At 44.0% G+C, this 26216-nt stretch overlaps 1 protein-coding gene across 1 annotated transcript; it reads right to left on the bottom strand.

Annotated features, from left to right (window-relative positions):
* Positions 1-5690: 5690 nt before the first annotated feature.
* LOC118926710 (olfactory receptor 5C1) lies at positions 5691-6790 on the bottom strand. Its single transcript, XM_036914034.2, has one exon. It carries the CDS (start codon positions 6788-6790, stop codon positions 5828-5830), a length of 963 nt encoding a protein of 320 aa, XP_036769929.2. The 3' UTR covers positions 5691-5827.
* Positions 6791-26216: the final 19426 nt, after the last annotated feature.

Raw genomic sequence — 26216 nt, 5'->3', positions numbered from 1 at the left:
CCCAGGTGTGACTGTGGGCAAGTCATTTTACCTCCCTGAAACTTCTTACTTTCTGGTCTTAGGCTCCCTCTCTCTAAAATAAGGGAGCTGAATTAGATGATCTTCAAGGCTGCTTTCAACTTTGATACTTTGTGGTTTTAAGCAAAACAAGAACAAAAGATATGGCCCAGGATGTAGACAGAGAAGGAAGAAAATATGAAAGAAAAGATAAAACAGAGGATCAGATAAGAAGTCTTACAGCAGGTAAGTCTGGCCATCAAGCATTTATTTTAGGGAAGTAAGGGTGGGAAAGAAATCAGAATGGAAGGGAGGAACATACCAAAGAAATACAAATTCCAAATCTGAAGGGCACACTTGTTTATAATGAAAATGAGAACCACCCCAAAACACCTAGACACACATTGTGAGCAGGAAGGGAGTGACCAGCACTGTGGTCACTAAAAATTTTAGAACTCTGAGGATAAGGCACCCAGTATCTCCCAAGAGCATGGGGTGCAAGGATCTAACAGCAGCCAGATAAACAGACTGCCATCAAATGTTTCACCATCAGTAGGTGACAGAATACAGTCGAGCAATATCTTCAACTTCGGAAGAAAAAAAATACTTTGAACCTAGAATTCTATCCTAACCCAAAATATTAACCAAGAGTGAGGGAGAATAATTAAGATACTTTCAGGCTTGAAAAAAAAAAGAACAAAAGACTCTCAATGTGTCTCCATATCCCTGGAAAAGTTTGTCCATGAAAGTGAAGGCACTGAACACCAAGCAAACCCACGAACCTTTGTGAGAAACTCACGTGGACAAAGACACCTGCCAGGTGCAGAGACTTAACTGTTAAGGACAGAAGAAACTTGTCTCAATGCCTCCATGCTTTCCTGTCTGAATCTCATTGCAGAAATCTTAGAGTTCTGCAAGAGAAAGTCTTAAATGGAGAGGGATTTTAGGGCACAGGTTTGCTGAAGGCTTTGCTGAGCCCATCCATGCAGGGGAACTACCTAAGTTCTTTCCATGGCGGTCTCTATTAAAAAATTATAAATAAGGGCCCTCCCTACCCTAGTGTCTTCCTTTCCTTCCTCCAGCGAATAAGAAGAATCTTCTGGCTTTGGCTCCCAGTAGAGTATCTTTTCTCAAACTCCCAATCATGTCCCACTTTCCAGGAGGGGATTAGGCACAGGATGGAGTGGGGAAGCCTGTTTATAAAAAGGCTTTTGGAAATTGGACCTGCCCTGACCTGTGTCTGAGTCAGTTCTGATAAACATTCACATACTATGAGCTGTCTGCAGAAACATTCATGTGTAATCACAAACACAGCCATACAGGCGTGCAGACATGTCCTGCCTCAAGCCAGTCTCTGTAAATACACAGGCATGATCAGTCATACACAGAAATGTGGACCCAGAACACGCATTCACCCCTAAGTAAGCAGACAAGCAAAACCCCAATACGCACAGACCCAGCTCAGTGTACACATAAACAGACATCAAATGCAATCATAAAATAGCACTATGGCCAGAGGGTGACAGTCATTCACATACTCCTGTTCACGGAGGCTCATAGCCCCATGCGCAGCTACTCGGACCTGTTGTGCGCATTCATGCTTTCATTGCCCACCTATTCTGTGCAAGCGTCCACCAGTGCCTGTTCTTGCACACCCAGTACACTCGATCCCCTCAGGGATCTCACAATCATCTCCTCGTGTACAGCCTCAGGGGCCCGCAGCCTCACCCCTTCAGCACATGGTTACACTCACATAGGCTCATGATGGGTCACAGCAGAGACATACTACCCTAGAGGGGCACATGCACATTTGCACTGCCCCCACCTCACAATGACACCATTGTACAGTGATGGCAGTGCACAATCACGGCCTTACACAAATGGCACACATCTCATACTCACACATGTGATGCATACTCACAGTCACACATGGAAGACCAATCTGCATACTCTCCAGCCTGGCCCCTTGCCCCAAGTGTACCCTCTGGCTTCTCCACATCGCAGGAAGGAACAGCAGCAGGGGCTGGGTGTAGCCGGCCCCTGGAGGGTCTGAGGAGGGAGTTATTGGCTACAGTTAAGGGGCTTGGGGCCTTGGGAGCACTTAAACTTCTCTCAAGAGACAACACCATCTTTCCCCTAGACCTTATCCCGGGGCAGGAGGCAGGTCGGCTCTGGGGCTTGTTATCCTTCCTCCCTAGGGCCCAATTTGGAGAGGGAGGGATGATTGGTACCACCTCCAACTCCAGGGACATTCAGGGGCCCTGCATGCTGAAGCTGCTGCTCTCTAGTCCCTGCCTTGTGAAACCAGAGAGAAGGGCCAGGCTGACTCCTGAACGCCAAGCAGAGTGATTGCGGTCAGGGCCCGGGGAGCTCAGGGGTTCCAACGGTATCTTCTGGGGCCACCTGCCTTCCCCTTGGCTGTTGCAGGTGGCTTCTCAGAGGACATGCAGTAGTATGGAAGGGGTTGTGTGGTGACTGTGGCAGTTGGTATGGCCATGTGGCTGAGTGTGGGGGATTACGTGCCTGAGTACGGAGAGAGTAGTCGTGTCTCTGTGCCACCAAATGTGGCTGTGAGCTTGAGTGTGCATCTGAGTGTGCAGTGCATCTCAGTCTGTGTGGATGGCCATATGTGTGAGAGCATTTCTCAGTGCACAGATGTTTCTCATAAGGGAATTGGGTCTGTGTTGGAGGGAGTGTGTGTTTCTGTGTGCATATTGTGCCTTAAGGGCCTGTGTGTGGCTTTCCAGATGGGAATGGCTTTGCATGACTCCATGTTGAAACCACCATAAAGGGTGGTTTACACAAAAGAACCTTCAATGATTTCCTATTGCTTATTGAATAATGTCCAAATTCCCTACCTGATGTCCAACTCACAGATATCATTCCCAGATACTCAGTCTTTATGCCTCCCTCAACTTTTTTTCCAACTCATCCACCTCAAGTCAGGTAACCTGGTCTCCTTAGAGTCTCCTGCCCACACCGAGCTCATTTAGCCTCCATGCCTTTGTGTCCGCTTGTCCTTCCGTCATGGATTGCCCCTTTCTCTCAATTCCCACCCACACTGCAGGGCCCAACTCATTCTGGCCAACATGTCCCTCACCCCAAACCTCCTCTTGTCTCTTGTCCATGCTGCTTGTCCTAGGAAATGTTGGGGGAGGTTTAAGAGGTAAATACTTTATCAGAACTGGGAACTTTACTTGGCATCTTTCTCTGGGAGCAAAGGTCTGGCTGTTTCTCTTCCTTATCCTCCAGGTTGGGCTCTGTTATGGTCTTCCAGTTCCTTCTCTTCCCTCTTCTTTGTTTGCCTGTCTATCAAATAGGCCCAGCAGAGAGCCTGCAACTTGATGTTTCCTCTAGTTGATGTGTAGAATTTGTGCTAATTATCATAACTGGCTGCTCCACTCAGGCTAAACCTGTGGAATGACCCACGGACATCATCTAGGGCCAAGATGATGGGAGGGGCATATGCTTCTGGTGACATTCTGCTGATCATGGTGGGAGTCATATGTCGTGAGAGCCCATGAACCCACAAAAAGGGAAATGACCACAGAGGAGGTCTTTGATGTAAACATCATTGAGCCAGGGCAAAGCTCCCATTCTCAGTTCCAAGGTTGCCAACTCTTCTGATAATGCCTCCTACCCTTGTCAGGGCATGTGAGTTATTATAGGACAGGGAGTAAGAACTGGGAAAGGACTATAAAACCCTGTGATAGTGGAAGGGGTTTTAACTCATGTAAGCCTTTGTCAAAATGTGCTGAGTTTGGGATATTGTCTCTAAAGGTGAGGCTCTTCAGGAAATAGGGTGACCAGCCATCCTGGTTTGCCCAGCACTGAGGAGGTTCTTCCTACAGGACACTTGGAGTTTTTAAAACTGGGATAGCTCTGGGAAAACCAGGGGGGATTGGTGACTCTGTCAGGAAAGCTATAAAATTCTTTAAGATTTGAGGTGACAGTTTTGTCCACATCCCTGTCTCCTATAGTCTGGGACTTCCAAATAGACCATAGTTACTAAGAAGGCAGGTTCTAGTCCTGGTGAAAAGGAGTGTCACCTTCTCAGAGAGCCAGACCGGGCCTTCAGTCTTCCTGCTGTGGAAGTGCCCGGTGGCTGATTCCTCCTGGAGGGGAAGTTGGAGAAGCAAGGCCAGCCCTGTACGGGGCCCAGGGCAGAGACTCCATGGGGATCCTGTTGGAGGGTGACAGTGACGTGCTATCCGAGCCCCACAGCTCACCACCCCTGGCCTCCTCTCAGCCAAGTCAGGGGCCGGTGCTAGCTCTGGTCAGGCTCTGCCTCTCCTAGGAAGCTACTGCCGTAACTCCTGGGGTCCACTCCTGTCCTGCTCCTGCATGGAGGGGCTTCCCTGCAGAACGAAGTGCCTCAGGCCTTGCCCATGTGTAACTGGGTCAGAGAGACAAAAACCTGTCAAGATTGTGAACTCTGGTTGCCTTAGCCCGAGAGGTCAAGGTTATGGAAGTTCCTCTCCCAACCCCAACTCTGCCTCTGGGTATTGTAATCTAAAGGCAAAGCGGTCCACCCTGCCTGACCACGTGCTAATCTGAGTCTACTCAAACTCAGAATGAAATTTAAATGTGCCAATAACCAACTCCTATCCTTAAGTTTTAGGAAATGTTAACCATCATCCATAACCCTAAATAAGTCTTAAATTAAGACCCAAAATATGTCAATTTGACACTTAAAATACTCTCCTTATGCCTAACTGTCATCTAGGTCTGAACCTTGGCTAACTGTAATAAGTAGACTATGAACTTATCATAAGCATTATCCACACCAACTTAATTTAAATCTAACATGAACTAAACTCTAATATGAAGTAAACTCTAGTATGAAGTAAACTATAAATCAGATTTAATCTAGCAATAAAAATGAAATCTGAATTCCAATATTAACTAGTCCTGTACTCTAAAATTAATCCTAAAATATTTTTAATATTTCTAAAAAGAGCTCAGGTTTGCCCAAACTCCAAATCCTAGATTTATTCCAAACCTACTGCTAATTATAATCAACCCAAATCCTAATTTACATTATTTTAATTCAGTCCTAAATCTACGTGATTGCTTTTTAAGTTCTAAATCTAACCCTGGCTCTACCCTTACCATAATCCTGCTCTTAGCCATAGCCTGAGCCCTAATCCTAACCCTCTTCTAACCACAACCATAATTCTGACCCTTTCTTAACTTCCATCATATACCTGAACTAATCTAGCTTTGGCCAAATCCTAACCCACCTGTGGGGATATTAGGATATTAAGATATACGAGCCTGTGTATGACCCCTGCTGTTCCGTCGTTCCCCTGATAATGGACTACTTAGGCTAATAGGGAGGGTACTTGCCTCACCAGGTTCAGTCTTATTCTTTGGCATGAGTGGTTCTGAAGATGCTCTTCTGAGCGGGAACAGACTCACTGGTCATGAAGAACCTTAAAAGGGCAAGAATATAGAAACTCTTGGAGCCAACCCAGCTCTTACCTGGTATTCTGGGAATCGGCCACTTAGAAGTGCAAGTGGCAAATAAATCTAATAACTTCACCTGGTAACATCTAGGAACTCTTACAAGTTTTGAACATTGAGGAGCCCGAGGCAGCTCAACAGCAATATTAACATGATCTTGGTTCTGGCTCTTCGACCAGCCTAGGTTACCCCTAGGTTCCCGCCTCCATTCTGTAAGCTTCCTTTTCTTCCCCTTTCCAGCCCAGTAAACCATGACGGGAGACACGCAAGCCAGAGGACCATCCGTGTGTGCCCATAGGAACGGGGCTGGGAAGCGCCCTCCTCACCCCTTCGTGGTCAGCCCTGACGAGCCTCCTCAGACCTCTCACTGGTGCGCCCACCCCAGGCAGCAGAATCGGCTCCAGGTCCTTCTGACAGCCTCCTTGACCTCCTTGTTGCGGAGGCTGTAGATAAGTGGGTTGAGAGCTGGGATGACAAGGGTGTAGAACACAGACGCCATCTTGTCGGTGTCTAGGGCATAGCTGGAGCTGGGCCGCAGGTACATGAAAATGAGTGTCCCATACAGCATGGCCACAGCCGTGAGGTGGGAGCCACAGGTGGAAGCCGCTCGTCGACGGCCCTCGGCCGAGCCCATGCGGATGACAGCCCCAGCAATGAAACCATAAGACACGGCAATAGCCACCACCGTGGCTGTCTGGATGAAGCCACAGACAGCAAAGAGGAGGAGTTCGTTGAGACTGGTGTCATTGCAGGAGATGGCCAGCAGCGGAGGGATATCGCAGAAGAAGCTGTTGACCTCCCGGGAGCGGCAGAAGCTCAGGCGGAAGGTGAAGGTCGTGTGGACAAAGGCGCTCACTGCCCCACCCAGGCCTGATGCTCCCAGCAAGGCCAGGCACAGACACCGGGACATGGCCGTTGTGTAGAGAAGGGGGTTTCCGACGGCCACGTAGCGGTCATAGGCCATGGCTGCCAACAGGCAGCACTCGGCGTCAGCCAGCCCTGCGAATACAAACATCTGGAGGGCACAGGCTGCGTAAGGGATGGTGGCATGGGGCAGCAGCAGGTCCACTAGCATCTTGGGGCCAATGGCAGAGGAACAGCAGGCATCCAGCATGGAGAGGTTGGCCAGGAAGAAGTACATAGGTGTGTGGAGCCGGGCATCCACGTGGGTCAGCAGGACCATACCCACGTTTCCCAGCAGGCTCACCAGGTAGACGGGCAGGAAGATCAGGAAGAGGGTCACGCGCAGATCCCAGCGATCTGTGATGCCCAGAAGAATGAAGTCAGCAGGGGCAACCCTGGCCCGTGTGAAGTTCTCCAGTGTCATCCTGCTGGGCAGAGACTGAAAGGAGGCAAAGCAAGAGGGAGATGAGAGAAAGGTCACAACCATCACGGGGGAGAAGGCACTTCGTACTGGCAGTCAGCTAGACTTGGGTTTTGGTCCTAAATGTGCAACAAAATTGCACTGTGACCTTGTAGAAGCCATGTAGCCTCTCAAAACCTTTGTCTCTACCTCTGAGAAGTCACTACAATTTAACTTGCATGGGAGCAAGAATCTTATCTTACTCAATTTTGTAGCCACACTACTGAGAACATTGCCTGGCACATAGTAAGTGCCCAATAAATATTTGTTAAGTGGAATGATGAATGGAATTATAGTGTCTGAACAAGGATTGAGAACCATATGACCCCATATGCCCCTCTTCTCCAGTTTCCCAGCAAGGAAAAGAGACAAGGGAATGGGCAGAGTCTCGTGACCCAAAGGATAACTAGCTGTGGGTCTCCAGGTTTGCTGGGAGGACATCTTTCCTTTGGAGTAGGACCTGGGAAAGGAGAGGGCAGCAGTGGCCTGAAATCTTGGGGCGACAGGGGACTGGAAAGAACAGAAGACCTGACTGTATTCCAGGGCCGGACCCTTCATTTCCCTGGGCCTCAACTTTCTCATCTATGTAAGGGGAAAAAAAGGTCCAAGGATTCGATGAGATAATGCATATAAAGCATCTCCCACAGGGCCTGGCCCACGGCAGGTGTTTGATGAAAGCTCAGTGAATTGAAATGAACGGAGCTAGATGCCTTGCCTTCATATGGGAAAGAAGCAACTTGAGGCAATCAAAAGCAGTGCAATTTTCAGAAAACGTAGAATTGCTTCACATTTCTGTGCCTTTGCCCTTGTTCCTTCTGCCTAGACCCTCCTTCCTCTTTTTGTGTTTGCTAAAGGCTGCCTATGTTGTAAAGTCTTCCCTGATGTACTCACATGAAACCAGACTTCTCCCTTGTACGTGCCCTGTGGTCTGGAGCTTACATTTTTCTTGGCACTTAATCATTCTATTGCATATATATATATATATATATATATTTTTAATTTTGTTATCATTAATCTACAATTACATGAAGAACATTATGTTTACTAGGGTCCTCCCTTCACCAAGTTCCCCCCACAAACCCCATCAGTCACTGTCCATCAGTGTAGTAAGATGTCGCAGAATCACTACTTGTCTTCTCTGTGTGGCGCAGCCCTCCCCATGCCCCACCCCCACATTATACATATTGCATATATTTTTTATGTGTCTGTTTCTCCTGTGGATTTTGGGTTCCTTGACTCAATATTGACTCAACAAACATTCATTAAGTATTCCTATGTGCTAAGAATGGTCTTGCAATTCATTTTTGTACCTCCAAGCACTGGCATATAATCAGTGCTCAATAAATATTAATTGAATCTATGAAACAGAGAAAAGAGTATGAACATTTGCAGCATGAAGACTTGGTTTTGAGTCTAAGGTCCACCACCTTCTGATGTGAGGGGAGACTTTGGGCAAATCACCTCATCTTTCTCAGCCTGTTTTCTCATTGCATGTTAGGAAATCTCTGTTGGAGGGGTTCTGAGAAGTCCCTGGTGTGCAGCATAGGGCCTGGAGCTGAGTAAATGATCTTTCCTTCTTAAGAGAAGTTTAGGGACCTACTCATGTCTGGTGAGGATGATGAAGGTCTTCCTACAAAGCAGAGCTTGGATAAAAACATTTGATGAAATCACACTTTGGTGAGATTGTGCTAGTGGGAACGTGAACTGGGACATGTGAGGGACCATTTAGCAATTAAGTACACACAACTGTGCATACCTAGTGTCTCAGTCTGCTGGGGCTGCTCTGAGAAAGTACCATGGGCTGGGTGGCTTGAACATCACACATTTGTTTTTCATAGTTTGGAGACTGCAAAGTCTGAGATCAGGGTGCCAGCATGGTCTGGTTCTGGTGAGGGATCCCTTTCTGACTTGCCGATGGCTGCCTTCTCACTGTATCCTCACATGGCAGAGAGAGCGCAAGCTGCCTGGTCTCTTCTTATTAGGGCACTAATCCCATATGGAGGACCCTGCCCTTTACCTCCTCTAAACCTAATTACCTCTCAAAGATGCCATCACTTTGGGCGCTGGGGCTGCAACTTATGAATTTGGAGCAGGAGACACAAACATTCAGTCCCTGTCATGTAGCAATTCCACTTTTGGTGTTTACTTTTAACTCTCACATGCATACACAAGGAGACATGTGCAAGGGTGCATGCACTCCTAGGCTGTTTGTGCTGGCCAAATCTAACTCAGCGGGGTTAAAGGGGAATGGGTTCAACTTATATGTACCAATGTGGAGAAATCTCAAAAACAAATTGAGATAGAAACATACTTTGCAGAAAAATATACAGATTGATGAAAAAGCACAAAACAATAATATATGTTTCTACATATATGTATATAAAGTGTACTGCTGTTTGCTCCATCCAGAGGTAGGGTCTCAGCTAGGGCCCCAGGAAACCTCAGAGGGTTTTATTACCTTTGCTCTATCCCCACATCTGAGCTGATCCTTCTTATCTTTTAAGATTCAGCTCAGGATTCATTTTTTACAGGAAACTTTATCTGAACACCCAACCACCCAACCTCATGCTGGAATCCCCCTCACTGGGGTTCTGGACTCTGCCTCCAGTCCATTGTAATTACCCAAGTATTTGTTTCCCTCACCTAACTGAGCATGGGGTACCATGCCTAATTCTTCCCTCTATCCTTAGGAATATGGAATTTCAGGATCTCCCTCTCGTCCTTGGTGGGATCACTGGTGGAAGTCTGACAGCCTCTAGGGGCAGAGAAACCCAGCCCCCAACTTCATGTCCTCTAGGAAGGAAGTCAGCTGACTGGTGGAAGCTCTGCATCCAGAACCCAGCTGGTGCTAAGCCTCCTGTGTGTTTCTCTCTGTCCACACGGAAAGCAACTACTACTCACCTTCATAAAGTGAGGAGCAGTGCTGCCTCTGGTGCCTCTCCATTTTTCCATCTGTAAAACGGGGACATTGAGACTTCAGGACTTTTTAATTGCTTTGAAATTTTAGGGCAGAAGGATCCCCGAACTTCAGTTAAATAGCAATTAGAGAGAGAGAGAGAGAGAGAGAGAGAGAGAGAGAGAGAGAGAGAGAGTGTGTGTGTCTGTGCATATGCAAAACATAGAGTTAATTCTTCATTAATTTCTCTGTTACCTTACTGACCATGAGAAGTAATCCAGACATTCTTTCCTTGAAGTTAAGAGAACTGAGTTCTAAAGAAGGGAGGAGGCTTATCCCAAGATACACAGTTATGAGCCGATCAAATTGGGGCCTGAACTCAGATCTGGCTCCAAATCCGATTCTTTTTGTCTCAGACCCTAATTAGATTACCAACCTTATTGTTGGCACTGTCTTGCCTTGTCCTCCTATTTTTAGATTGAGCAGATTGGACCAGATCAGTGGTTCCCAGTCTACTCTGTGGACATCTGTCATTAGAATTACTGGTGGAGTCTATGAAAAAATATATGGTTATACTCAGTGATCAGAAATTCTGATTCAGCTGATCTAGAGGAGGGCTCAGAAATCTGTACCTGAAAAAAATGTTCCAAGAGATTCTGACATGCAGTTCGATTCAGGACTCCTGAGCAGCAGGGCGTCTCAGTCTTGAATATACATAAGGATCGTCTGGGCCTGAGGTCTTGCATTTCCTACAAAGTCCCAGGTGATGCCTCTGCTGGTTGGGTACCATGCTGTGAGTAGTCAGGCCCTCGGTCATACTGGAAAGCATTTCCAGCTCTGACATCTTAAGATTCTAGCTTTCTGGATGGTTCTCTTAACTTCTTCTTGCTAGCTTCTTTGTCTCTGCTGAACACTCTGGACCCATCCTTTCCCTCCCAGCTGCACTATGCTAATGAATACATTTAGGTCTGGCGAGGCTGTGTCCTGGCGTTTCTCAGTATGTGGCTTGCCTATTTCCTAACAAGCTGGACTTCTTAGCTCATTCCTCTTCAGCACACAGACAGTTGATAAGTCCTGGTCTAGATACCAGCTGCTGTCAGCATGATGATGGGTGGCTATGGGCTGTTAGAACATACCTAGAAGGTGGAGGTGGATGGGAAGCTCTTCCAGCAGAGCAGCTTCAGTCAGGCGTTTGTAGAGAGAGTGGCAGGGGGATGTAGAGGGACATCCCCACCCCAGACAAAGGAACAGGGGGCCTTATACTCCTGTTGGGCCCTGAGGGAATGGCCTCCCGACTTCTCCTTCCCTCTCCCCTGTCCTGGACTCCATGGAGACTCCCTCTCCACATCCTTTGGGGACTCCATGACAGCTGTTGGCAGGGGAATGAGAGGGATGACTCACGCTTTGGTGCCTGGGGAGGCTGGAAAAGTTTGGCTGAGTGGGTCCCAGGCTGTGTGGGGAAGACAGTCATGCTGCCTGAGGAGAGGGATCCTTTGGCTCACTTTCCCCATCCATTCTTTGGGACTCAGGATTTTTATTATTTTTTATGATCTTCACACACACAAATTCTCCTTGTGGTTCTCCTAACACTTCGCATTGTTCCTCTTGCCTGAAATGTCTAACCTCTTCCTTTTCTACCTGGAAAATTCTTCCTTATTTGTTGCAGAACCAGCCCAAATACTACCTTTGGCAGGAAGCCTTCCTGCCGCTGTGGCAGAGCCGCTCTTGTTCCCTGTTGTGACACATGGAGATGCATATACAAGGGCATGAATCCAAGACAGATGAGGAAGTATATGATTGTGTCTGATGCTGCAGAAGACTGGAAGCAAACTGAGGCCAGGCATGGAGTCAGCACTCAGGAAGTTAAATCAGAGTTCTTGGGGTGAGCCCAGGCAGAGATGATTTAAAAAGCTCCCAGGATTGAAAACCACTTGGAAGGTACTTCTAGGACTGAGAACCACTCCCCATGAGATAGGAATGGGGCTTAACCTGATGTTAGGGCTGAGTGGCTCGGCCTGTGGTGAGTAGATGGCTATGGATGGGAGCTGTGAGCAAGAATCACCTTGTTCCTATGGTGTGTCTTATAGCTAACCTGTCATTCATGTTAGTAGAGTGCTCACTAGCTCATATAACTAATATTCATTGCACTGTACTATGTTCTGAGCTTAAGTTTTAGACTTAACAATGGACCCAATAGCCATGGTCCCTTTTTTTTTCATGGAACTTGCAAGGAGAAAGAATCAGAATTAACTACATAAAAACACAGGGGAGAACGTTTCCAGTGGAAGTAATGGCATGCCCAAGGCCGGGAGGTAGGAATGCAAATGGTACAGCTGAAGGATCGAAAGACAGCCATGGACCTGGAGCTCAGAGAATGATGGAGAGAGAGGAATGACTGAGCTAGAGAAGTAGGTAGAGGCCTAGCACTGGAGCATTTCAGGCCATGCTAAGTTTTTTATTTTTTATTATTTTGTAAAACTCTGAATGTACTGAGTTGGCATCAAGAAGCATAAGGAAGGGCAGAGCATGATGAGTGTGGATAAAATGAGAGTTCCTGTGGCCAGGATTCCCACCTGGCCGTGGTTGACTAGCTCACTGCACACCTGTGGGCAATACATGGCTGTTGACTTTATATAAAGAGCTCCACCCAGTACTATGAGCATGACATGGTGGCACGGCTGTGAGGCTGCAGGGGAGCAGAGCAGAGGCTGGATTGGTGGCAGCGCCCAGGACAGAGGTCCAGAGGATGGCTGTGCGGGACAGCTGTGCGGACAGAGGGGCCCAGAGGCAGAGACTGGCTTGCTGCATGAAGACTTGCTCTGAGTGAACAGGATTTTAGTGACTGACCTGCCACCTGGAAATAAAGTTGGGTATAACCCTTTCACCCCAAGAACGTTTTGCTGTCATTTTCTTTGGTCACACTGAATCCATAGCAAACTTGCCCTGGGCTGAAACCCATTGGCAAGACAATGAGATTTACATTTTCAAAAGATTATTCTGATTGTTGTGAGCAGTAAGGACTGGAAGGGAGACCAGTTGGGAGCCTGGCCATAGTCCAGGCTAGAGATGATGGTGATTTAGTATGGTGGTGATTTAGTAAAGGAAGAGCACGTGTGTGGGACTGGGGATCAGAGCAGCTGCCTTTGAGAAGACAAAAATCCTAGTGAAGCAGATTAAAGCTCTGGGCATCTCCCATGCAGGACTACCGTTTGAGTTCGATGGCACAGACAGAAGCTGTACTAAATTCACCCAGCAAGCTTTAAATGATAACTGGTGCAGCCAGTCTTTACTGAGCATTGACATGTTTCTTATGAGAAAAGTTGTCCTCACAATGGGATGGCCTTGGGCTTAATAAGTGCCTCACTGAGGCACCTGTGCCATTATCCAGAGTGTTGTTCCTACTTGATGATCTGCTAATGTATTATCTTTATTAAGTCACACGAGGACACAAGTGCTCCAACCCTCACCCTGGAGGACTTAATAAATCAGTGGTTTGAATCATGGGGCTCTTGGTGGAAAAAATTGTTACTGAGGAACCATGACCTTAATCTGCATTTTCTCTTGCGTGTGCCTATACCGTTGCTGTGGTATCTGCCTCCAGAAGAGCCAGATAGCCGCCAAATGAGCCAGTTCCATGCAGGTGAAACCCCTTGCTGGCCCTCGGGGTACATCGTGGGAGAGGGCGTCAGATATGATCAGATATGATTATCAGAGCCGGTCAGGAGGGGCGGCGTGCTGGAGGAGGTCATCAAGAGGCTGTGACTGCCGGTTCACCCTCGAGCTGGATCCGGGCGCTTGAGGCTCCTCACCCCTCCCCTGTCCTTGGAATGTTCGCCCTGCCCGCCGTCCCCGTGGTGGGAGCCACTTTCAAGGATACCGCTGGTAGGGAGCATGGGGTGTTGGACCATCTGCCGTTGGACGTGACTGATCCCGCTGAATCTCTATGTAAACTTTTAATATTCTGGCGGAATCTACTTGTTTCACGACTTCCAAGATAAGCCTCATATGTAAGTGCCCTTTCTTATTCACCTGCCCCTACCAGCCCTGAGGGGCTTGCCTCTGTCTTCTGTCTCTCCTTGTCTTCCGTGTACGGGGGCCAGTCTGCTAGCCAACAGGTGGGCTTCCTTCCCTCTCCTGCGTGGCAGTGAACTACGCTTTGTATGCGTGCAGGTGTTGCATGTGGTGCCTTTCCTATTCCCCTTTACCTTCCACAAGCCTTTTCCCGAATATAGCTTTTCCATATCTCATTTTCTTCAGCATTTCTTTATTGTAGGCCCTGAACTAATTCTATAGTTAAGAAAACACTTCCAACAATCAGGGCCTTTCAGATTGTTTCCATGCCTTGATTTTTATGAATAAGGCTCCTCTGAACATTCCCGTCCAGGCTGTGGGTGTGGACATGTGTTTTCTTAGTTATATACCTGTGAGTGGAATTGCTGGCCCATATGGTAACTTCTATGTGTAATTTTTTGAGAAACTGCCAAACTGTTTTCCACCGTGGTTGCATTATTTTCCAATCTCACTACCAATGTAGGAAGGCTCACCTTTCTCTCATTCCTTGCCAAGATCTTTATATTGACCATTTAAAAAAATGATAACTATCCTAACTGGAAGTGAGGGGGTATCTCTTTGTGGCTTTGAGTTGCACTTCTCTAATGGCTAATGATGTTCAACATGGTTCACATACTAAGTGGCCTTGGTGTTTTTTGACTTGGAAAAATGTCTACCTGAATCCTTTGCCCATTTTAAAATTGGGTTTTTTGTGTTTTTATTGTTGGATTATAAGATTTCTTTATATATCTCCAATATAAATAGATTATCTTTATGTGTTTTCTCCCTTACTTGTGGGTTGGTTGTTCACTCTCCACATGGTATTTTTGAAGCAAAACACTTTCTGATTTTGATGAAGTCCCATTTATCCATTTTTTTTCTATTCCTGCTTGTGCTTTTGGTGTCAGACCTTAGGCATTGCCTAATCCAAGATCACAAAGGTTTACTCCCAGGCATTCTTGTAAGAGTTTGTAGCTTTAGCTCTGACATTGAAGCCTTCATTCCATTTTGACTTAATTTTTGTATGTGTTGTGAAGTGAAGGTCCAACTTCATTCTTGTGCACTTGGATATCCAAGTTGTCTCAGCACCTTTTGTTGAAAACATGATTCTTTCCCCCATTGAATAGTCCTGGCAGGCTTGTTCAAAATGAGTTGAGCTAACCTGTGAAGGTTTATTTGTGGTCTCTCAGTTCTATCCCTTTCTTGGAGCCTTGTGCCCATACTGCATTATATTAATGACTATGGTTTCATAGTAAGTTTTGAAGTCAGGATATGTGAGTGTCCTGTGTTCTTTTATATATATTTTTTAGTAGTTATTAGTGCTGTTTGCCAAGTACTTCTAGTCCGTCCACATTCTGGAGACAGCTAGCATTGTATTTCTTTTTTATTTTTTAAATTTTGGTATCATTAATCTACAATTACATGAGAGACATTATGTTTACTAGACTCCCCCCCTTACCAAGTCCCCCCCACAAACCCCATTAGTCACTGTCCATCAGCGTAGTAAGATGCTGTAAAATCACTACTTGTCTTCTCTGTGTTGCACACCCTTCCCCGTGCCCCCCTCCACATTATACATGCTAATCATAATGCCCCCTTTCTTTTTCTCCCGCCCTTATCCCTCCCTTCCCACCCATCCTCCCCAGTCCCTTTCCCTTTGGTAATGGTTAGTCCATTCTTGGGTTCTCTGATTCTGCTGCTGTTTTGTTCCTTCAATTTTCCTTTGTTCTTATACTCCACATATGAGTGAAATCACTTGGTACTTGTCTTTCTCCGCCTGGCTTATTTCACTAAGCATAATACCCTCTATCTCCATTAATGTTGTTGCAAATGGTAGGATTTGTTTTCTTCTTATAACTGAATAATATTCAGTATATGTACCACATCTTCTTTATCCATTCATCTACTGATGGACACTTAGGTTGCTTCCATTTCTTGGCTATTGTAAATAGAGCTGTGATAAACATAGGGGTGCATCTGTCTTTTTCAAACTGGGCTGCTGCATTCCTAGGATAAATTCCTAGAAATGGAATTCCTGGGTCAAATGGTATTTGTATTTTGAGCTTTTTGAGGAACCTCCTTACTGTTTTCTGCAATGGTTGAACTAATTTACATTCCCACCAGCAGTGTGGGAGGGTTCCCCTTTCTCCACAACCTTGCCAACATTTGTTGTTGTTTGTCTTTTGGATGGTGGTGATCCTTACTGGTGTGAGGTAATATCTCATTGTGGTTTATTTTATTTTTTTATTTTTTTATTATTTTTAGATAATTATTTTTTATTGAAGGGTAGTTGACACACAGTATTACATTACATTAATTTCAGGTGTACAACACAGTGATAAAACATTTATATACATGACAATTCTAGGATCCAGCTATCACCCTACCAAGCTGTTAAACTATCTTGACTATATTCCTTATGCTATACATTACATCCCGGTTACTTATTTATTTTACCATTGGAAGTCTGTACTTTTTTTTTTTCTTTTTTTCTTTTTTTGTGAGGGCATCTCTCATATTTATTGATCAAATGGTTGTTAACAACAATAAAATTCTGTATAGGGGAGTCAATGCTCAATGCACAATCATTAATCCACCCCAAGCCTAATTTTCGTCAGTCTCCAATCTTCTGAGGCATAACGAACAAGTTCTTACATGGAGAACAAATTCTTACATAGTGAATAAGTTACATGGTGGACAGTACAAGGGCAGTCATCACAGAAACTTTTGGTTTTGCTCATGCATTATGAACTCTAAACAGTCAGTTCAAATATGAATACTCATTTGGTTTTTATACTTGATTTATAGGTGGATACCACATTTCTCTCTTTATTATTATTATTTTTAATAAAATGCTGAAGTGGTAGGTAGATACAAGATAAAGGTAGAAAACATAGTTTAGTGTTGTAAGAGAGCAAATGTAGATGATCAGGTGTGTGCCTGTAGACTATGTGTTAATCCAAGCTAGACAAGGGCAATAAAACATCCACGTATGCAGAAGATTTCTCTCAGAACAGGGGGGGGTGAGGTTCTAAGCCTCACCTCTGTTGATCCCCAATTTCTCACCTGATGACCCCCCTGTGACTGTGCCTGTCTTAGGTTGTTCCTCCCTTGAGGAATCTTACCCGTCTCTGGCTAACCAGTCATCTTCTGGGGCCATACAGGGAAATGTGAAGTTGGTAAGTGAGAGAGAAGCCTTATTGTTTGAAATGGTTAGCTTTTTATTTCTTTGCATATTTATGCCCTGTAGCTTCTATGCCCAGCATTTGTCTTGAGGTATCTTTACCACTTGGAAGAATTGTGATACTCGGTAAATTTGATATGAGGCACGAATTCTATTTAAGGGTTGTAATTAGGAAGGAAGAAGAAAAGCTATAGAAGTAGCAGGTGGAAGAAAACATGGGAAGATTGATTATTTCTTTGACATATCTTCTTGTAGAGTAACTTCAGCATGTATAGGTTTTAAGCTACTACTTAAATTGTGCACACACATTAACATAATAGGAGTATAGTTACATAACCAAAGCATATCTGTAATTACCAGCCATCTCCAGTGAAACCAAGAAAACCAGTTAGGCACCTTAGGCATTTGTGAAAACTTATCTATGATATGGTGGATATTGTCCAACTGAACTTGAACAGTCTGAGAGAAATCAGACAAATTAAAACAACCCATTCCTGGGGAATGTTCACATCCCTTATGTTCTTTTAACAGTAAATAGTCTGTAGTTGTAAGATTTTGGAGCGCTACAATTTGCACTTCTCCTAATTCTTGGTTGACTTCCAACAGTATAGATCCAGTCCAATTTGTTGTTTTACTGTATGCACAGGCCAGCTTAGATATCTCCTTCATTCCACGGCAAGTCCAGGAGCTGGTGGGATGAGTGCATCTACAGCTGTAGCAGTGCGTGGATCTTTGTTGGGGTTTTTTGATGATCATCTTCCGGCATGAGTCTTCCAGAGAGTGCTGATGTTGGAAGTTCTTTTTCATATCGTATCTTAGCTCATTTTCGGGGTAGCCCAATTAGGCTTTGGTCTTCTGTATAAACACAAACAGACACTTTGCCTACACTTTTATATGCCCTTTATACCCTTGTGTAGAACTCATTGGAGGTTACCACACAGGAACTGCCCTTTTTTGTTTTGTTTTGTTTTGTTTTTGGTATCACTAATCTACACTTACATGACAAATATTATGTTTACTAGGCTCTCCCCTATACCAGGTCTCCCCTATAAACCCCTTTACAGTCACTGTCCATTAGCATAGCAAAATGTTGTAGAATCACTACTTGCCTTCTCTGTGTTGTACAGCCCTCCCTATTCTCCTACCCCGCCATGCATGCTAATCTTAACACCCCCCTACTTCTCCTGCCCCCTTATCCCTCCCTACCCACCCATCCTCCCCAGTCCCTTTCCCTTTGGTACCTGTTAGTCCATTCTTGAGTTCTGTGATTCTGCTGCTGTTTTGTTCCTTCAGTTTTTCCTTTGTTCTTATATTCCACAGATAAGTGAAAACATTTGGTATTTCTCTTTCTCCGCTTGGCTTGTTTCACTGAGCATAATACCCTCCAGCTCCATCCATGTTGCTGCCAATGGTTGGATTTGCCCTTTTCTTATGACTGAGTAGTATTCCATTGTGTATATGTACCACATCTTCTTTATCCATTCATCTATCGATGGACACTTAGGTTGCTTCCAATTCTTGGCTATTGTAAATAGTGCTGCGATAAACATAGGGGTGCAGTGATCTTTCTCATACTTGATTGCTGCATTCTTAGGGTAAATTCCTAGGAGTGCAATTCCTGGGTCAAATGGTAAGTCTGTTTTGAGCATTTTGATGTACCTCCATACTGCTTTCCACAATGGTTGAACTAACTTACATTCCCACCAGCAGTGTAGGAGGGTTCCCCTTTCTCCACAGCCTCGCCAACATTTGTTGTTGTTTGTCTTTTGGATGGCAGCCATCCTTACTGGTGTGAGGTGATACCTCATTGTAGTTTTAATTTGCATTTCTCTGATAATTAGCGATGTGGAGCATCTTTTCATGTGTCTGTTGGCCATCTGTATTTCTTTTTTGGAGAACCGTCTGTTCAGTTCCTCTGCCCATTTTTTAATTGGGTTATTTGTTTTTTGTTTGTTGAGGCGTGTGAGCTCTTTATATATTCTGGACGTCAAGCCTTTATCGGATGTGTCATTTTCAAATATATTCTCCCATACTGTAGGGTTCCTTTTTGTTCTATTGATGGTGTCTTTTGCTGTACAGAAGCTTTTCAGCTTAATATAATCCCACTTACTCATTTTTTGCTGTTGTTTTCCTTGCCCGGGGAGATATGTTCAAGAAGAGGTCACTCATGTTTATGTCTAAGAGGTTTTTGCCTATGTTTTCTTCCAAGAGTTTAATGGTTTTGTGACGTACATTCAGGTCTTTGATCCATTTTGAGTTTACTTTTGTATATGGGGTTAGACAATGGTCCAGTTTCATTCTCCTACATGTAGCTATCCAGTTTTGCCAGCACCATCTGTTGAAGAGACTGTAATTTTGCCATTGTATGTCCATGGCTCCTTTATCAAATATTAATTGACCATATATGTCTGGGTTAATGTCTGGATTGTCTAGTCTGTTCCATTGGTCTGTGGCTCTGTTCTTGTGCCAGTACCAAATTGTCTTGATTACTATGGCTTTATAGTAGAGCTTGAAGTTGGGGAGTGAGATCCCCCCTACTTTATTCTTCTTTCTCAGGATTGCTTTGGCTATTCAGGGTCTTTGGTGTTTCCATATGAATTTTTGAATTATTTGTTCCAGTTCATTGAAGAATGTTGCTGGTAGTTTCATAGGGATTGCATCAAATCTGTATATTGCTTTGGGCAGGATGGCCATTTTGACGATATTAATTCTTCCTAGCCACGAGCATGGGATGAGTTTCCATCTGTTAGTGTCCCCTTTAATTTCTCTTAAGAGTGACTTGTAGTTTTCAGAGTATAAGTCTTTCACTTCTTTGGTTAGGTTTATTCCTAGGTATTTTATTTTTTTTGATGCAATTGTGAATGGAGTTGTTTTCCTGATTTCTCTTTCTGTTGGTTCATTGTTAGTATATAGGAAAGCCACAGATTTCTGTGTGTTGATTTTGTATCCTGCAACTTTGCTGTATTCTGATATCAGTTCTAGTAGTTTTGGGGTGGAGTCTTTAGGGTTTTTTATGTACAGTATCATGTCATCTGCAAATAGTGACAGTTTAACTTCTTCTTTACCAATCTGGATTCCTTGTATTTCTTTGTTTTGTCTGATTGCCGTGGCTAGGACCTCCAGTACTATGTTAAATAACAGTGGGGAGTGTGGGCATCCCTGTCTAGTTCCCGATCTCAGAGGAAATGCTTTCAGCTTTTCGCTGTTCAATATAATGTTGGCTGTGGGTTTATCATAAATGGCCTTTATTATGTTGAGTTACTTGCCCTCTATTCCCATTTTGCTGAGAGTTTTTTCATGAATGGATGTTGAACTTTGTCAAATGCTTTTTCAGCATCTATAGAGATGATCATGTGGTTTTTGTCTTTCTTTTTGTTGATGTGGTGGATGATGTTGATGGACTTTCGAATGTTGTACCATCTTTGCATCCCTGGGATGAATCCCACTTGGTCATGGTGTATGATCCTTTTGATGTATTTTTGAATTCGGTTTGCTAATATTTTGTTGAGTATTTTTGCATCTACGTTCATCAGGGATATTGGTCTGTAGTTTTCTTTTTTGGTGGCGTCTTTGCCTGGTTTTGGTATTAGGGTGATGTTAGCTTCATAGAATGAGTTTGGGAGTATCCCCTCCTCCTCTATTTTTTGGAAAACTTTAAGGAGAATGGGTATTATGTCTTCCCTGTATGTCTGATAAAATTCCGTGGTAAATCCATCTGGCCCGGGGGTTTTGTTCTTTGGTAGTTTTTTGATTCCCGCTTCAATTTCGTTGCTGGTAATTGGTCTGTTTAGATTTTCTGTTTCTTTCTGGGTCAATCTTGGAAGGTTGTATTTTTCTAGGAAGTTGTCCATTTCTCCTAGGTTTCCCAGCTTGTTAGCATGTAGGTTTTCATAGTATTCTCTAATAATTCTTTGTATTTCTCTGGGGTCCTTCGTGATTTTTCCTTTCTCATTTCTGATACTGTTGATTTGTGTTGACTCTCTTTTCCTCTTAATAAGTCTGGCTAGAGGCTTATCTATTTTGTTTATTTTCTCGAAGAACCAGCTCTTGGTTTCATTGATTTTTGCTATTGTTTTATTCTTCTCAATTTTATTTATTTCTTCTCTGGATCTTTATTATGTCCCTCCTTCTGCTGACCTTAGGCCTCATCTGTTCTTCTTTTTCCAATTTCAATAATTGTGACATTAGACCATTCATTTGGGATTGCTCTTCCTTTTTTAAATATGCTTGGATTGCTATATACTTTCCTCTTAAGACTGCTTTTGCTGTGTCCCACAGAAGTTGGGGCTTAGTGTTGTTGTTGTCATTTGTTTCCATATATTGCTGGATCTCCATTTTGATTTGGTCATTGATCCATTGATTATTTAGGAGCGTGTTGTTAAGCCTCCATGTGTTTGTGAGCCTCTTTGCTTTCTTTGTACAGTTTATTTCTAGTTTTATGCCTTTGTGGTCTGAAAAGTTGGTTGGTAGGATTTCAATCTTTTGGAATTTTCTGAGGCTCTTTTTGTGGCCTAGTATGTGGTCTATTCTGGAGAATGTTCCATGTGCACTTGAGAAGAATGTATATCCTGTTGCTTTTGGATGTAGAGTTCTATAGATGTCTATTAGCTCCATCTGCTGTACTGTGTTGCTCAGTGCTTCCGTGTCCTTACTTATTTTCTGCCTGGTGGATCTTTCCTTTCGGGTGAGTGGTGTGTTGAAGTCTCCTAGAATGAATGCATCGCAGTCTATTTCCCCCTTTAGTTTTGTTAGTATTTGTTTCACATATGCTGGTGCTCCTGTGTTGGGTGCATATATATTTAGAATGGTTATATCCTCTTGTTTGACTGAGCCCTTTATCATTATGTAGTGTCCTTCTTTATCTCTTGTTACTTTCTTTGTTTTGAAGTCTATTTTGTCTGATATTAGTACTGCAACCCCTGCTTTCTTCTTGCTGTTGTTTGCTTGAAATATGTTTTTCCATCCGTTGACTTTTAGTCTGTACATGTCTTTGGGTTTGAGGTGAGTTTCTTGTAAGCAGCATATAGATGGGTCTTGCTTTTTTATCCATTCTATTACTCTATGTCTTTTGATTGGTGCATTCAGCCCATTAACGTTTAGGTTGACAATTGAAAGATGTGTACTTATTGCCATTGCAGGCTTTAAATTCGTGGTTACCAAAGGTCCAAGGTTAGCCTCTTTAGTATCTTACTGCCTAACTTAGCTCGCTTATTGAGCTGTTATATACACTATCTGGAGATTCTTTTCTTCTCTCCCTTCTTATTCCTCCTCCTCGATTCTTCATATGTTGGGTGTTTTGTGCTGTGCTCTTTCTAGGATTGCTCCCATCTAGAGCAGTCCCAGTAAGATGTTCTGTAGAGGTGGTTTGTGGAAAGCAAATTCCCTCAGCTTTTGTTTGTCTGGGAATTGTTTAATCCCACCATCATGTTTGAATGATAGTCGTGCTGGATACAGTATCCTTGGTTCAAGGCCCTTCTGTTTCATTGTATTAAATATATCATTGCCATTCTCTTCTGGCCTGTAGGGTTTCTGTTGAGAAATCTGATGTTAGCCTGATGGGTTTCCCTTTATAGGTGACCTTTTTCTCTCTAGCTGCCTTTAAAACTCTTTCCTTGTCCTTGATCTTTGCCATTTTAATTATTATGTGTCTTGGTGTTGTCCTCCTTGGATCCTTTATGTTGGGTGTTCTGTGTATTTCCGTGGTCTGTTCGATTATTTCCTCCCCCAGTTTGGGGAAGTTTTCTGCAATTATTTCTTCTAAGATACTTTCCATCTCTTTTCCTCTCTCTTCTTCTTCTGGGACCCCTATAATACGGATATTGTTCCTTCTGGATTGGTCACACAGTTCTCTTAATATTGTTTCATTCCTGGAGATCCTTTTGTCTCTCTCTATGTCAGCTTCTATGCGTTCCTGTTCTCTGGTTTCAATTCCATCAATGGCCTCTTGCATCCTATCCATTCTGCTTATAATCTCTTCCAGAGTTTGTTTCATTTCTGCAATCTCCTTTCTGGCATCTCTGATCTCCCTCCAGACTTCATCCCATTTCTCTTGCGTGTTTCTCTGCGTCTCTATCAGCATGTTTATGATTCTTATTTTGAATTCTTTTTCTGGAAGACTGGTTAGGTCTGTCTCCTTCTTGGTGTTGTCTCTGTGATCTTTGTCTGCCTGTAGCTTTGCCTTTTCATGCTGATAGGAATAGTTGGCAGAGCTGGGACGAGTGACGGCTGGAAGAACTTCCTTTCTTGTTGGTTTGTGGCCCTCCTCTCCTGGGAGGTCACTCCAGACAGGTTTTTTGCTTCCTGCCCGGCTGCTATGGAGTTAATCTCCGCTGTTGCTGTGGGCGTGGCCTGGCTCGGGCAGCTGCTCCAAAATGGTGGAGTCACGTTGGAGCGGGAGCGGCTGGGAGGCTATTTATCTCCGTAAGGGGCCTCCCTGCTCCCTGCATCCCAGGGGTTAGGGTGCCCAGAGATCCCCGGATTCCCTACCTCTGGATTAAGTGTCCCGCCCTGCCCCTTTAAGACTTCCAAAAAGCACCCACCAAAACAAAACAATGACCACCAAAAAAAAAAAAATAAATAAAATTTTTTTTAAATTAAAAAAAAAGGTGGCCACTCGTTTTTCTTTATTTTCCGGTGCCAGCCTCAGGCCTCTGCTCACCAGTCTTGCTGCCCTGTTTCCCTAGTATTGGGGTCCCTATCCCTTTAAGACTTCCAAAAAGCGCTCACCAAAACAAAGCAGCAAAAAGAAAAAAAAAGAAAAATTGCTCGCGTGCTTTTCTTATGTCCTCCGGCGCCCGGCCTCCGGTGCCCGCTCACGGTTCTTGCTGCCCTGTTTTCCTAGCATCCAGGGCCCTCTGGGCACATACTGTGTCTGCGCTCTGGCCCGGATGGCGGGGGCTGGGTGTTCGGCTGTCCTGGGCTCCGTCTCCCTCCCGCTCTGCCTGCTCTTCTCCCGCCGGGAGCTGGGGGGAGGGGCGCTCGGCTCCCGCGGGGCCGGGGCTTGTATCTTACCCCCTTCGCGAGGCGCTGGGTTCTCTCAGGTGCGGATGTGGTCTGGATATTGTCCTGTGTCCTCTGGTCTTTATTCTAGGAAGGGTTGTCTTTGTTATATTTTCATAGATATATGTGGTTTTGGGAGGAGATTTCCACTGCTCTACTCACGCCGCCATCTTCCTTGTCATCATTGTGGTTTTAATTTGCATTTCTCTGATGACTAGCGATGTGGAGCATCTTTTCATGTGTCTGCTGGCCATCTGAATTTCTTTGGAGAATTGTCTGTTCAGCTCCTCTGCCCATTTTTTAATTGGATTATTTGCTTTTCGTTTGTTGAGGTGCGTGAGCTCTTTATATATTTTGGATGTCAACCCTTTATCAGATTTGTCATTTATGAATATATTCTCCCATACTGTAGAATACCTTTTTGTTCTACTGATGGTGCCCTTGGCTGTACAGAAGCTTTTCAGCTTGATATAGTCCCACTTGTTCATTTTTGCTTTTGTTCCCCTTGCCCAAGGAGATATGTTCATGAAGAAGTTGCTCACGTTTGTGTCTAAGAGATTTTTGCCTGTTTTTTTCTAAGAATTTTATGGTTTCATGACTTACATTCAGGTCTTTGATCTATTTCGAATTTACTTTTGTGTATGGGGTTAGACAGCGATCAGTTTCATTCTCTTACATGTAGCTGTCTGGTTTTGCCAGCACCATCTGTTGAAGAGACTGTCATTTCCCCATTGTATGTCCATGGCTCCTTTATCGATTATTAATTGAACATATATGTTTGGGTTAATGTCTGGAGTCTCTATTCTGTTCCACTGGTCTGTGGCTCTGTTCTTGTGCCAGTACCAAACTGTCTTGATTACTGTGGCTTTGTAGTAGAGCTTGAAGTTGGGGAGCAAGATCCCCCCACTTTATTCTTCCTTCTCAGGATTGCTTTGGCTATTCAGGGTCTTTGGTGTTTCCATATGAATTTTTGAACTATCTGTTCCAGTTCATTGAAGAATGCTGTTGGTAATTTGATAGGGATTGCATCAAATCTGTATATTGTTTTGGGCAGGATGGCCATTTTGACGATATTAATTCTTCCTAGCCAAGAGCGTGGGATGAGTTTCCATTTGTTAGTGTCCTCTTTAATTTCTCTTAAGAGCGTCTTAGAGTTTTCAGGGTATAGGTCTTTCACTTCCTTGGTTAGGTTTATTCCTAGGTATTTTATTCTTTTTGATGCTATTGTGGATGGAATTGTTTTCCTGATTTCTCTTTCTATTAGTTCATTGTTAGTGTATAGGAAAGCCACAGATTTCTGTGTGTTAATTTTGTATCCTGCAACTTTGCTGCATTCCGATATCAGTTCTAGTAGTTTTGGAGTGGAGTCTTTAGGGTTTTTTATATACAATATCATGTCATCTGCAAATAGTGACAGTTTAACTTCTTCTTTACCAATCTGGATTCCTTGTATTTCTTTGTTTTGTCTGATTGCCGTGGCTAGGACCTCCAGTACTATGTTGAATAACAGTGGGGAGAGTGGGCATCCCTGTCTTGTTCCCGATCTTAGAGGAAAAGCTTTCAGCTTCTCACTGTTCAGTATGATGTTGACTGTGGGTTTTTCATATATGACCTTTATTATGTTGAGGTACTTGCCCTCTATACCCATTTTGTTGAGAGTTTTTATCATGAATGGATGTTGAATTTTGTTGAATGCTTTTTCAGCATCTATGGAGATGATCATGTGATTTTTGTCCTTTTTGTTTATGTGGTGGATGATGTTGATGGATTTTTATTTTTTAAGACTGTACTGGCTTCTGGGTCCCTTGTGTTTCTGTGTGAGTTTTAGGATCAGATTGTCATTTTCTGAAAAAAAAGAGAACCAAGATTTTGATAGGGATTGTATTGAATCAGAATTGTTTATTACTTCTAATAGGGTTTGTTGGGTACATTTTTGGGAATTTCAAAATAGAAAACATCTTTCACCTGCAAATAGAGATACTTTTGTTTCTTTCTTTACCATCTGGATGACTTCTATTTTGTTTTCTTAATTGCTTGGACTGGAATCCCTAGTACAATGTTGAATGAAGTGCAGGAGTGGACATCTTTCTGTCATTCTTGGTCTTATAAGGGCAGGAATAGAAGAGTAGGTAAAGGGCACAAACAGAACAGATCATCTCTGGGCGATTAGAGTGGGTTGGTGGGAGAGGGTACTTTTTGAAGATGATGTGGGATAAGCTGGGCAGGCCTGCGATGGAGGAAGGTGCGACAGAGGGGAAAAT

This window comes from Manis pentadactyla, chromosome 3 (genome assembly GCF_030020395.1).
Source record: "Manis pentadactyla isolate mManPen7 chromosome 3, mManPen7.hap1, whole genome shotgun sequence".
Taxonomy (NCBI): Eukaryota; Metazoa; Chordata; class Mammalia; order Pholidota; family Manidae; genus Manis; species Manis pentadactyla.
The sequence above is the reverse complement of the archived record's forward strand: the minus strand, read 5'-3'. Positions and strand labels throughout refer to the sequence as shown.

Bases quoted from the DNA above. Each gene is read 5' to 3' on its own strand.
- LOC118926710 (XM_036914034.2), bottom strand. From the start codon at position 6,790: ATGACACTGGAGAACTTCACACGGGCCAGGGTTGCCCCTGCTGACTTC.